Source organism: Nestor notabilis, unplaced genomic scaffold, assembly GCF_000696875.1.
Source record: "Nestor notabilis isolate BGI_N333 unplaced genomic scaffold, ASM69687v1 scaffold7167, whole genome shotgun sequence".
In the NCBI taxonomy this organism is placed as follows: Eukaryota; Metazoa; Chordata; class Aves; order Psittaciformes; family Psittacidae; genus Nestor; species Nestor notabilis.
Genome location: NW_009935118.1, coordinates 18,257 through 30,994, shown reverse-complemented (window position 1 = coordinate 30,994; position 12,738 = coordinate 18,257). Strand labels below are relative to the sequence as shown.

At 39.0% G+C, this 12,738-nt stretch overlaps 1 protein-coding gene across 1 annotated transcript in view; it reads left to right on the top strand.

The window, feature by feature from the left end:
* PLXNB2 (plexin B2) overlaps positions 1 to 12,738 on the top strand; it is a gene marked incomplete at its 3' end in the record, with an annotated part of 76,299 nt that overhangs the window by 47,397 nt on the left and 16,164 nt on the right. Inside the window, 11 exon segments of the mRNA XM_010017675.1 lie at positions 223 to 359; positions 1,014 to 1,181; positions 2,803 to 2,911; positions 4,614 to 4,841; positions 5,308 to 5,484; positions 5,938 to 6,077; positions 7,119 to 7,219; positions 9,467 to 9,696; positions 10,589 to 10,770; positions 11,530 to 11,596; positions 11,709 to 11,855. Of these exon segments, the coding sequence (XP_010015977.1) occupies positions 223 to 359; positions 1,014 to 1,181; positions 2,803 to 2,911; positions 4,614 to 4,841; positions 5,308 to 5,484; positions 5,938 to 6,077; positions 7,119 to 7,219; positions 9,467 to 9,696; positions 10,589 to 10,770; positions 11,530 to 11,596; positions 11,709 to 11,855 (1,686 nt within the window).

Below are 12,738 nucleotides of genomic sequence, written 5' to 3'. Positions count from 1 at the left end.
CATATATGTAAAACACAGTATGGGAAAAATAGAAGTACATTCACATCATCTGTTACTTCTTCCTTCAGCATGAACAATGAATATCTTGTTTTATTTTAGACTTGGCCAATATTATTTTAGTTTTATTATTTTTCAGGTAGTAATTTAGCTATTATACCAATTAATACTGGTGTAAATTTTGTTTTCATTTTCTTCATTAGTTTGACCACCTTCTCTTTGCAGGACCCTCATCCTTCTCAAATAAGACCTCAAAGTGGTCCACAAGCAGGTGGAACAACACTTACCATCACTGGTACAAACCTGGCCACTGGTTCCAAGAAGGATGTTCAAGTTTCAGTCGGTAGCCAGCTTTGCAATGTGTATGTACCCTGAGTAAATAACAATACAAAGCTGTATTCTAACAAAGCACCAACCTTTTCTGGCCTTTAGAAATTAAACAGTTCCACTGTCTATCTCTTTGTGACTCATCCCATGCAATGGGGTTCTGCACATAACCTTCAGAAACTTGCTCAGAGGCTCCAGCTGGGAGAAGCACCAAATAAACATCCAAAGTGGGAGAACTTGGATATCCAAAGGTTTTTCCAGTTTCAGCTTTCTCTGCTTGAAAGGCTGCTCCAAACCCACCCCTGCTTTCACTCAGCAGCTCCTCAGTGGTTCCATATAAAATCTTAATCTTCTAGTGCCCCTTGGCTTGTTCCTCTCATTTCTTTTTCCTTTTTTTGATTGCTGCCTTTCTTCCTGTTCTCCCCCACAAAAAAAGGAATTACATGAAATGTGCTGACATTGCATTGCCCTTGTGTTTGTACACTGTTCCTTTTCATATCCTACATCTTTTTTTAAAGACTCTAACTGATCTGAGGAAAGTGTTGTCTTCTCTTGTGACTAACTACTCAGGGCCTACCAAAAGTAGAGCCCAGGCTTTGTTGCTTTTGGGGCACTACGGTAAAGAATATACAAATCACCATAATGTTAGTAACTGATGATGTTTCCTCTTCTTTTTTTTTCCAATCTAGCACTGAATTTGGAGATGAGATCGTTTGCATTACAGGACCTAATAGCAAGGTTGAAACTGTTCCAGTCACAATGAACTATGGGGGCACAATAGTTAGTGTATCACAGATGTTTTTGTACAGTGAGAATCCTACTGTCACCAAGTTCCTGCCAGTAAATAGCTTCAGCAGGTAACGAAATGTTTGTCATAACTTGATTTACAATAGGGCTAAAATGTGTAATATATAATAAACCTATTACATGTAGAACTGTTTGAAATAAAAACTCCTCTATTCTAGCCATACACACATTTAGATATGTAGAGTTTGTGATCTTAACCACAGCTGATGTTTAAAAGCATTCTGTTTACCTTTGAACTTTAATCCCCACTTCAAAGGTAAATCCTGAAACCAGAAAAGGTAATGAGCTTCTTTTAAATGAAGATGTCTCAAAGAAAGAGATTCAAAGCATTTCAGCATGATGTCAGACAACATGATCTTTGTGTTACTTACAAATCCTTATCCCATAGGATAACATATATAAAAGGTTTCTAATGAAAAGGTTTCTAACAGTTCTTCTATTCAGCTTTTAATAAGTATGCTGGGAACAGAGGAAAATTATGGCTTGTCATCTCTTTGTCCCACGAGGAAAAAAAGTATCTTTTTAGGAAATCTAGATCAGGGTTCAATAATGCTTTTAAAAGGTATGCTCTCTTCTATGTGGTACTCGCTAACACCCCATCTGGTAACTGTTCCTTCTGGAAAAAAGCTCACCGACTACTAATTGTGAAACCAAAGAAATGTGTGCCACTCTTATATTTGTAGCAATATGGCAAATCATTTGTATAAAAGTCCTTGCAGTATACCTCTGGTTTTGAAAGTCATTCTGTGACCAATACAGGGATGAACTGGAGACCTCAATTCACATTAGTCTCAGCTGTTCCCTAGTATTCTGGTCTCTTAGTGGGGTACAGTTGGAAGAGAAAGATCATGATGTTTCCACATTCTTTCAGTAAAAAGAATATCATGACTGTACAAATATGGCATTAAAAGTAAAATTGGCTGTGACTTGTGTTGGAGAAATTGGTAGCTGCCTCCTTGAATATTGAGTAGTCACTTATGTAGAATAGGATTTGGTTTTAATTATTTTTTTTTTTTAATTTGCCTTTAATTTTTGGTTTGGGTGGGTTTGGGGCCTGGAGGGCTTTTTTGGTAGATCAATAGTGGTTTACCTCACAGGATTTAAAATACTTCTTTTTTTCCCCCCTATATAAACTGAAGCTTACTTTAATGGCTTGCTTTGAGGATTGCTATCCCTCTGAATTCATGTTACTTTGATGACTTTAATTGCTACTGGCCACTTGTGTGCATTCTTCTTCTAATGTGAATGAATTATGTTTTGAACAATGTGTTGCAAATGAAAGGAAATAGAGAAGCCAAGAGCCTACAGACCTGTGGAAAATAAACTCTCACCTTTGTATGTGTGGTAGGTGGAGTGATTTTAGCAAAAACATTGGAGAAGTAAAGCACACAAAGATAGGCATCAGTGAAAAGCCACAAATACTGGCAAAGCAATTTGTACCTTTTTTATTCCCCTGTTTTAAAAGTTTGAAGTGGAAGTTTGAAGTTGACATTACTGCTTGTAAATGCCGTGGTCATCTATAACTTTTACAGGAATCCCATTTGTAGGATATCTAATTGTCATATAGGCTTTATATAGGTGCTTCCAGTGGAAGTAGTAGCAGTGCAGGATAAAACACTGTTAGTGGTAGTTTGTTAATGACTTGACTTGTTTTTTCATTCTGCCTTTCAGTGGAGGGAGAAATATTACAGTAACTGGAACCGGTTTTGAGCTCATCCAGAGTTTCTCATTGGTGGTATATGCAGAGCGTCCAGAAGCAGGAAAAATGAATCTCAAAAGGGTAATTTTCTTTCTTTCCCCACAAAGGCATCACATTAAATACATAACACATAAACTGTTCAAAAATGCATTTAAGTTCACTCACTGGACTTCACTGGGCTTCGAGTGGAACAAGGATTGAACAGATTTCTGGGTCTGTTCAGGCTTTCCGTGGGAGAAAAGCCCACTCATACCATCTTCACTTACATTCATTTGTACCTTGCAGTCCTCTGCTTTAATCATTCAATATGAATAAGGATAAAAGAATTAAGCTTTGAGTGATGAAGTGGATGTACTTCAGAATTGGAAAGTGGTTAAGTTTTCTTTTTCTCCTTCTTCTCCCCCTGCAAACTTTAGAGATTTACCGGCAACAGGACCAAATCCAAACAATGCTGAGTACTCAGCCTTACACAGTCATTGGCTTTTATTTTCTTATGCCTCAACGAGCGAAGTCTTCTATTTCTTGCTTCATGCATATTCCACCTGTAGCATGCTCACAACAACTGTGAAAAATAACATTAAAAAAAAGAACCCTTCTTGCATTTCATTTTAAGAATTGACATTACCAATTTCCCACTCATCTAATGAAGATCACAGTCTGATGCAATGATTGCGGGTTTAAAAGTAATCTCCCAGTAAGAAAATAAAAAGACTTTTTCTAAGGCTCACTTTTCAATTTAAGACTATCATATGATCCATGTGCACGTATTGTATTATATGCATGATTCAACTTCAAGTGTATACCAAAGCCATCTGGATTGAGTCCATCAGAACCATATCCTTAAAGAATTTTAAGAGGAAAACTGTGTATGTTTCTTAGGCCATAAATTACAAGATGTTACTATCTTGATAACCTTAGGTCCCAGGACAACCTGAAAGTCTGTTTAGCACTGTTTTGGTTTAAGCCCAGCTGGTAGCTCAGAACCACACAGCCACTCGTTCACTGAAGCATTCTTGTCAATGTTTATCAACATTTCTTAGCCCCTTCTTACGTATGCTCAGTATCATCTCAGCACATTATCTTAAGTCAGCATTACATACAGCACACATTCATGGTTAAGACTAGAAACTTCTCTAATTTCTTGGTTTGCTTCTACTTACATGGGAATGTCAAGATAGAAGAAATGTTGAGGGTTCCTATTAGTGTTTGTTTGCTGTTGATATTACTGAATGACTTGAAAGAGTTTCTAGAATAAAAACATTTGTGTAATTGGGGTTACAGGACAGGTTAACTGAGTTGTTGTTACCTTGAGTAGTTGGTTGACAATTGGGAAATTTTATTCTGAAATTCACTTAGTAATTGTATTGAATTTCAGTGAGGTATTTTACAGTGTCAGTAGAAAAGAATCTGCCTGAGATACCTAATGGTACAGAAGATGATCTGGATTAAAGCTGTCATGTTAACCCCTCAATCTTAGAGCAATTTAATGATACCAACCCAGTACAGTCCAGAGCCACAGAATTTGGAGGCAATGGAAACTGATCTGTAGCCTAAGGTTTTTCTGCAGGCAGCTGCCAGAACATAATGAATCAACAATTTATACCCATCAACAAATTTGTTTTGTTTTATTTTCAGAAAATACCTCATACTATGTTATTTCTGCTGTAAGATGAGGATATAAATCTAGTTGTTCTATTTCTACAGTTTAAGGTTATCAACAATTATATACAGGAATGAGTCAGACTCTAAAATATGCATGTTCTTCTTGTCTTGTTTCTTACAGTTTGAAGGAAAGCTTGTTAAAAGACTCAATGAAACCACAGTGGTTTTTTCTTCCCCACCAATACTGGAAGACCCAGAAAACTATAATATTACCACTATTATTCTAATGGATCATTATCATTTGGTTGTAAAAAATGAGAGCCACTCCTTTGCCTATGTTGCAGACCCAACCTTTGAAAACTTCACAGATGGCATCAAAAAACAAGTCAACAAACTTATTAATGCAAAGGTAAACTTATCAAGAGATGGTGGTTGCTCATTTTGTCCTTGAAGTGCTTATGGAATTTTTCCTTCCTTTCTCGAATCCTTAACAGCTGTTTGGTACCATACCCAAAATGCTTTGTAGAGTCCCTTACCTCTGCTAGATGTTGAACATTGTCAGTTCCTCTTTCCTTCCCTCTCCCCTTCTGAGAGATAGTTGCTATCTTTTAGCTATACTTTGGGTTTCCCAAGGATGCTCCCTCCTGCTGAGCCTGGCATTTGGAAGTGCCGTTTGCCATATAGCTCCCAACGACTAGAGGGAACATCTCTTCTCACACCAGGAAGGAAAAGAGAGGAATTGCATAATTCCCAACCATTCTGCTCTGCAGTGCTAATCACTGCTGCTAAAAATAATCCAAATGAAAACCTGCAACTCAGGGCTTCCTGTTTCGAAGACTTTGCAATGATGACTTAGTCTCGTATTTTCTGTCTAGGGCAGTAACCTGAACAAAGCCATGACGATAGACGAGGCCCAGGCTTTTGTGGGAGATGAGCCTTGCAACATAAAAACACTAACTGAAACGGACTTATATTGTGAGCCACCAGAAGTACAGCCTCAGCCAAAGAAAAGACAGAAGAGAGATACAATCAATAACCTTCCTGAATTCATTGTAGGTTACCTTTTCAATAGAATTTAATACCATGTGTGACACCGATACAGTACAGTGCGTTTTAACTGAAGCAATTTGTTCTTTAAACTTGTTGTAGTACTGTGAAGAAACTCCTTGCAGTTCTTTCTTCCTCTAGCTTCTGCCTGCTGTCTAGAAGACATCACATATAAAGTGTGGTCCCAAGCTGCCAAATGTCTTCAACCTTCATTACATAGGAATGTAAAATTGTAGCAAGACAGGCTGGGGATTTTTCTTCCTCTGCTAAGCAAAATAAAATCAGTTCATGGAATAAAGTGCTAGTGACCTAAATTCAGTATGAAATGTTCCCTTTGTTTGGCAGTTTGGGCTAGAATTTCAATTGTGAGAATTCCTAAGAATTTAGAGTGCAACCAAGAAAGTGAAGCACTGCCTCTTTACACTTCTTGAGACAAATGTCTGTGCTTACCTAATTAGGTGAAATTTGGACTCCGGGAATGGATCCTTGGAAGGGTGGAATACGATACACGTGTGAGTGACATCCCACTGAATCTTATTTTGCCACTGGTACTTATTCCTATGATAGCAATCATCATCATTTCTATCATCTGTTACAGGTAAGTTCCTTTAATTAGGTGGTTTTGCTGTCTTTCAAGGTATTACCTGACTCTTTTCAGCTCAGTCTACAGAAATTATCTTCATCTTCTTTATGAGCTGCAGGGTTAAGAAAGGCAGTTACAGCTGGAAATATGTATGAGCACCAATTTATTCCTCGCATGCACACCAAATTCCTTGGTGTCAGTCAGCCCAGTCCGTCCTTTATATATAAGCACAACAATTGGTCCCAGGCTTGCCAAGTGCACAACTGCAGGCTGAGTTGCACGCATACGTGGCAGCTAGAGTGCCTCTTGTGAAGGAGGTAACTTATTCTTTATACATATCCATCACCGTTTATGCTGCTTCAGTCAGCAGAATAGGTCTGAGCTGGATGAATTTGGATTTGGCTAAGGGGTCATTTGGGCCTTTCCAGCTGAGATAAGTGTTACCCACCCACAAATTTCATGATTAATGGTGAAATTCATGCTTCACAAAGGGACAGAACAATGTCTTTATTTCACTTGAGACCTACTTAGCCCAGTTTTAAAGTTAGTAATGAAGGCCTCATACGGTCTCTCACGAGGGGGAGGATTTCACTCTTATGGCTCATATCAATATAGCCGAAGCAATGATGAAGTATGTGCTGTACAGCATTGATGTTCCTGTGGACCTCCTGCAACCTTCTCAGTTCAGCTCCAGACATACTCCTGGTGGCTCAGAGCCAGCGCAGGATGTGTTGCAAGCGGTCTTTGTTCAGTACGTACAAATTGAGTTTCTGTACTTAATATGCGATTGAAAGCATTTGTAGCTACTGCTTATGGGATTTTAAATTGCTGGCCCAAGTGTGCTTTGAAGCAGCAGGCCTGTGGTGGTGCTAGGTTGGTTTGCATGGAATGAAGACTTGGTCCACTGCTCCTGTTCTCCTCCTCCGTTCTCTTTCTGCTGCCAGGGTTTAGAAAGAAATCAAAACCAGGAAAATGTCCTTCACTCAGAGCGGTTGCAAATTACTTACTTACTTTTGCAGTTTGTAACTTTTAAAATCTTACCTTTATTCCATAAAGACGCCAGAGCCAACAAGCAGAACGGGAGTATGAAAAAATTAAATCACAACTTGAAGGCCTGGAGGAGAGTGTGAGAGATCGGTGCAAGAAGGAATTCACAGGTATGACAGATATTTTCACTCCTGTGGGTCCTCTTGAGCAATCAGAAGATGGGCTGGAGCAATGGTGCTAGCTTGCTAAAGCTGTCATCTGGGAACAAATAATTAGTAGATCTTAGTATTCTTGTTACTAACATTGACATACAGCAGATATTTAGCTATTTTATATGAAAGCTGTAAATAAAATAAAATAGGGAGCTGAAGTTATTGAAGGAAATAGTCTAAAGGAAGCACAGAGTCAGCAACTGGAAGACAGATAGAAACTAGTTCATGTAGGTGATACTTAAAGCCATTAATGTGAGTGGTGTTTGATATGGAGGTAAGGATATTTTATAGTAACTAACCATGTACTTAGTATTTGGTACAATTGCTGTATGCAGCCTGGTCTAGTGGCAGGTGTTGGAACTAGATCATCTTTAAGATCCCTTCCAACCTTAACCATTCTGTGATTCTATGATTAAAAACTGTTTTCAGACCTGCAAAATTTATTTGCAGCAATAAGCATACAAAGGGCTAATTTGGAAAGCTTGCAGGAAACAAATAGTAGTTTGGCCTTAATTTATCGTGGGAAAACCTTAAGCTTGATTTGAGGAGCTAACTAATTGTTTTGTGTAAATGTAGAGGCATCATCCTAGGGAAGGCAGCAGGAGGTGTGAAGGCTCAGCATTTTTACACATTGAACTACTCATTGCAATGCTTAAATTAGGCATCTGAGTGCAAACATTGCAAATACTGGCCTAAATGATTAGCATGAAATGTCACCTCATTATCTGAATTACACTTGCCATTGGGTCATGTTGAAAAAATCTCTACAAAAAAAATCCACATTATATTTCTAAAGAGAAATTGAGTATTTCGTATTGACAGTGGCTGGCAGGACTGAATTGAACAGCAGTTTCAGGTTAGAGTTTGAAATTAATTTAAGAAGCTAAGGGTATCTGAAAGATTTTGGCCATGCTGGAAGCCTCTCCCAGATTTGCTTTTCTAGCATTTCTGGGACAGGATGTTCTTTTCTTGTACCAGCTTGCTTTGTCTGGAAAACCAACTCCTTCCAGGTTCTGGACACAAAACAGAAGCACATGTTTGAATCAAGAACTATTCCCTAACAGCCTTCATTTCAAACTGCATTTTGAACCACGAAAGGACTGATCACGGTTAACAGCCCTCCCTCTCACCACCTCTCCCATGGAACTTCATACATGTTCCTGAAAAGAGGAGGTGACTTTCTCTTGCTGACACTCCTAGTAGGGAGCTATAGGCTCCTGTTGCGTGTTGGATTGAAAGTTTCCTCTCTGCTCCGCTAAACACAAATACTGGAGAAGTAGAATGCACATCCAAGGGGTATTCCAGTTCACTGGAATAAACTGAATTCAAAACACGTTCTGGATTCATACTGTGAAGCTCTAGTATCAACAGCACGAAGTGCACTCTAAAGTACATGGGACCAAAGACAGCCAAGGAAAGGGACAACAGGGAGGAAGTAAAAATACCACAAAGCTGGAAACCACAAGGTGCTTTCTCCCTCAGCTTTGCTGAATGCTATAAAACAAAGAGGTAAATTGGTGAATAAAAGCAATAAAACTACAGAGACAACAGGTCACTGTATTAACATGGTATTGTAGTCAATCAGCAACACTGGGTAATTGGAAAGCCTTCAGCTAGAATAGCTGTTCCAAAGGATGATTGCCTAATTGTTGTCCCTTTTAAGAACTTCAGAGCTTTTGAGTCCCACAGAAATGTTTTCGTCAATTTCAATGAATCAGTTAACCTTCCTTCCTGCCAGCCCCTTCCTTCCAATTAAATTAGCATGCTTTACACTTTAAACCTTTCTTTCCTTGATTGCTATGTGTCTTTTAAAAGAATTTTATTACTTCCTAGATTCAGAGGGGGTAGAATGTGCATTGGCAAAAAAAAATAAACCAACCCATATTGCAATATTGCGGTGCCTTTTTTTGGCTCTGCACTACGGTCCTGTGTTCTTATATATGAACTCACCCAGACATCCATTAAGGCAGCAACAAGGAAACCATCTGTGCTAAAGGCAGTTTATCCTCATGTCACCATAGGATTAACTGTGGTCATAGTTAACAGGATAATTGGTAAAAACAGAAAGAGAAAATGTGAGACGAAATAGAGGTTTTGGTGTTGAGTTGCTTTTTCTCCAGTGCAAGGTACCCAAAGAGATTGCATTGCCTAAAAAGGCTGCAGGCTTGTTTTAAATGAACCTTTAAACTGTATTGCATATTCCAGACCTAATGATAGAGATGGAGGATCAGACAAATGATATCAATGAAGCTGGAATTCCAGTACTGGACTACAAAACCTACACGGACAGAGTCTTCTTCTTGCCCTCCAAAGATGGAGAGAAAGACGTGATGATTACGGGGAAGCTGGATATTCCCGAGGCCAGGCGGCAGACTGTGGAGCAGGCTTTGAATCAGTTCTCCAACCTCCTCAATAGCAAATCATTTCTCATTAATGTGAGTACTGAAGGGGATTTGCCTTGTAACCACTGTAGATGTGTGGCATCGCAGCCAGAGCTTCCTGGTGGGGCAGAGGGGCAAGGTCATATTTGTGTGCCAGGTCACGTAGTATGGAATCAGTCAACATTACAGTGGCTGCACGAAAACAGATATTACCCAATCTGGCATAAGAACTGCTGTTACAAGTTTGTTTTAGCCTTTTTAAGAAATGTAATTAGAGAATGCTGATTCCATCGTGGTTCTTCACAGGAGTCACCTACGGGCAGCCATCTGCTGGGTCTCTGTCCCCGAGAGGCAGAGGCTCCTCAAGTGGCCTATTCATCTAGATTGATGAGTGCTCACAGCAGCTCTGAAGAGACTTCTAATTGCTCACTCTCAAAAACTGAGCCTGGTTGTCAGACACCTAAATATAGATTTAAGCTTCTAACTTTTTCTCATTTTTTAAATGAGGCTCCAATGCTGAGCTAGTTAATGGTAGCATTACAGTTTATGGCAGATGAGAGCACATTCCCAGGTGTACTTATATTACTGTCTTTGTAATTTGATGTGAAAGGACTGGGACTTAGGGGGAAAGAGGAGCTGATTTTGTCTTTTAAAAAGTTGTCACAGAACACCTCTTTTCATTTAATTAAAGCATCCTTTTTAGATAAGGCTTCAATTGAAGTATATAACCTGGGCTAGTCCACTACAGTCTGTGTGTATCTAAAAACAAATTATAGGCAACATTTTCTTATAAGTTGCTTTTATCAAACTCCTGAAAACTTTTTCATAATGTGCTTAGGAAATGAATATTAAAATAATGTTGCTTGTCTTCTTAGTGCAGAGAAGTGTTGAGGTTCTTCAGAAACCTGTCATCTGTACTTAATTTTACATTTGTTTTCTGTTCCAGTTTATTCACACACTGGAAAACCAAAGGGAGTTCTCTGCTCGAGCTAAAGTGTATTTTGCGTCTTTACTGACAGTTGCTTTACATGGAAAACTAGAATACTATACTGACATCATGAGGACGCTGTTCTTAGAACTTATGGAGCAGTATGTTGTGGCCAAAAACCCAAAGCTAATGCTAAGAAGGTTTGAATGATTGTCATATTTTCTGTAGCTCTCTGGTTTTCTGTTAATGTATTTCTTTTGCAATGTGACTGTATTAAAATGCCAGCTATCCGTGAAAGTCAGAAATAGCCTGGCCCAAGCATATTAGGAAGACAACCTCACCAGGAATAGCCATGGAAATCACACCAGGACTGCTGGCAACAGATTTCCATATTCAAATACTGTAGTGCAGAAACTGCATCAAGATTACTGAAAAATCTACCTGACTTAAAATACAATACCAAACATTTCATTTACTTCTTAATCTAATTTGATTCCAAATGATCTAGCATTTATACCACACATCATCTCCGTAATGAGCACACATTTCCAGCTTGCATTGTGCATTCAGTAAGGGCTTGCCTAACCCTATTGTTATCCCAAGTAAATTACAAAAGACCTTGTTCTGTGTATGTTCTAGCTTTGTAATCTGAAGGTTATTTCCCAGTAACTGCACAACTGGGTTAATTTTTTAGCTTTTAGAGTATAGACCACATTTAAGATTTTGCATAAAGAATGTATTTCAGTAATGAGCTGAAGGTAGCCGGGAACGATGAGCAATACAAAGCACTTATCCTAAAGCAAGTACATGCTCTCAAGACTCTATAGGGAAATCAGTGCATTAGGAGAGTGCATGCAGTTAAGCATGAAAAAATATTGTATTTCAAGCAAGCAATGTTTTTCCTTAAAACTGTGTCATTAAGGACCCTCACCATATGCGGGGTTGGTTTTATTTTTCAGATCTGAAACAGTTGTTGAGAGAATGTTGTCTAACTGGATGTCTATTTGTTTATATCAGTACCTCAAGGTAAGAGCTGAAGTCTGTTGCCTGTGGGGGGGGTTTATTAATAATACTTAAACATGCTTCAGTGGGTATATCTTTTGGGTTTGCTTTATTTCACTTCCTTTTCTTTAAACAGGACAATGCCGGGGAGCCTCTTTATAAATTGTTCAAGGCTATCAAACACCAAGTAGAAAAAGGCCCAGTGGATGCTGTACTAAAGAAAGCCAAGTATACACTGAATGACACAGGCTTACTGGGAGATGATGTAGAGTATACGCAGTTGGTAAGCTGAGCATGATTAACATATTAGAATTTTTTTTCTACGATTAAGTCTTGTAGTGTTAAGTCTGTACATACTTTTCTAGACTACTGTGGTCTGCACAGAAATTCTGGTCATGGGCAGGACTGTTGACAGTTTGACAAAAGCAAGACTCCAAACAGGAAAATAGAATTTTAAAGTATCTTCTAAGCATTAAATTCAAGTCCTGCCACTGTGGAATGCACTTCAGTAAATCCCTTTCATAATTTTCAGTCTATCTGAACAGTGATTGAGGTGTCTGGCCCCTTCCCTTTTCCCATGTAAATTAAGTGGCAGTTGCTTTTTGCAGAATTCTTGCACTAACGTTACACTTGAACTTCGGGTTGCGTTTCTCCCATGTGATTTGCTACTTGTCAGCATTTCAAGTAACATTTTAGAGTCAGTTTAGTAGTATACCAGGATGAGCTCCTCTACAGTCCTGTGAGATGGCTCTGCAATCTCCAAAACCCTTTATGAACCTGTTTCTGCACTTGTTCCTGTGTGAGTCAAACTCTCCTGTACATGGGGAACCCAACTGGCATTGAAAGGGGCTTATTTCCGCCTAAGGAAATAATTCCCTACAGTGACAAGGGGAAGCTGCCTCTACAGGCAGTTCTAGAGATCTGTATTAGGTGCTTCAAGCAGGATGAAGTATAATTCCCTGGCTGAGCTCCACTATCCCCCGAATCTGATCAGCAGTGCCATGGTCCAGTTCTCTTCTATTACAAATTCTGCTTTGACTTCATTCTGTTCACTGACACAAACTTCCACCACTTTTCCAACCAGACTCCAGCACTCGGATTCACTGTCTTTAAAAAACTGAAGCAGCCCACTCTCGAGCTGTTTGGGGAGCTTAAATTCTAGTTTT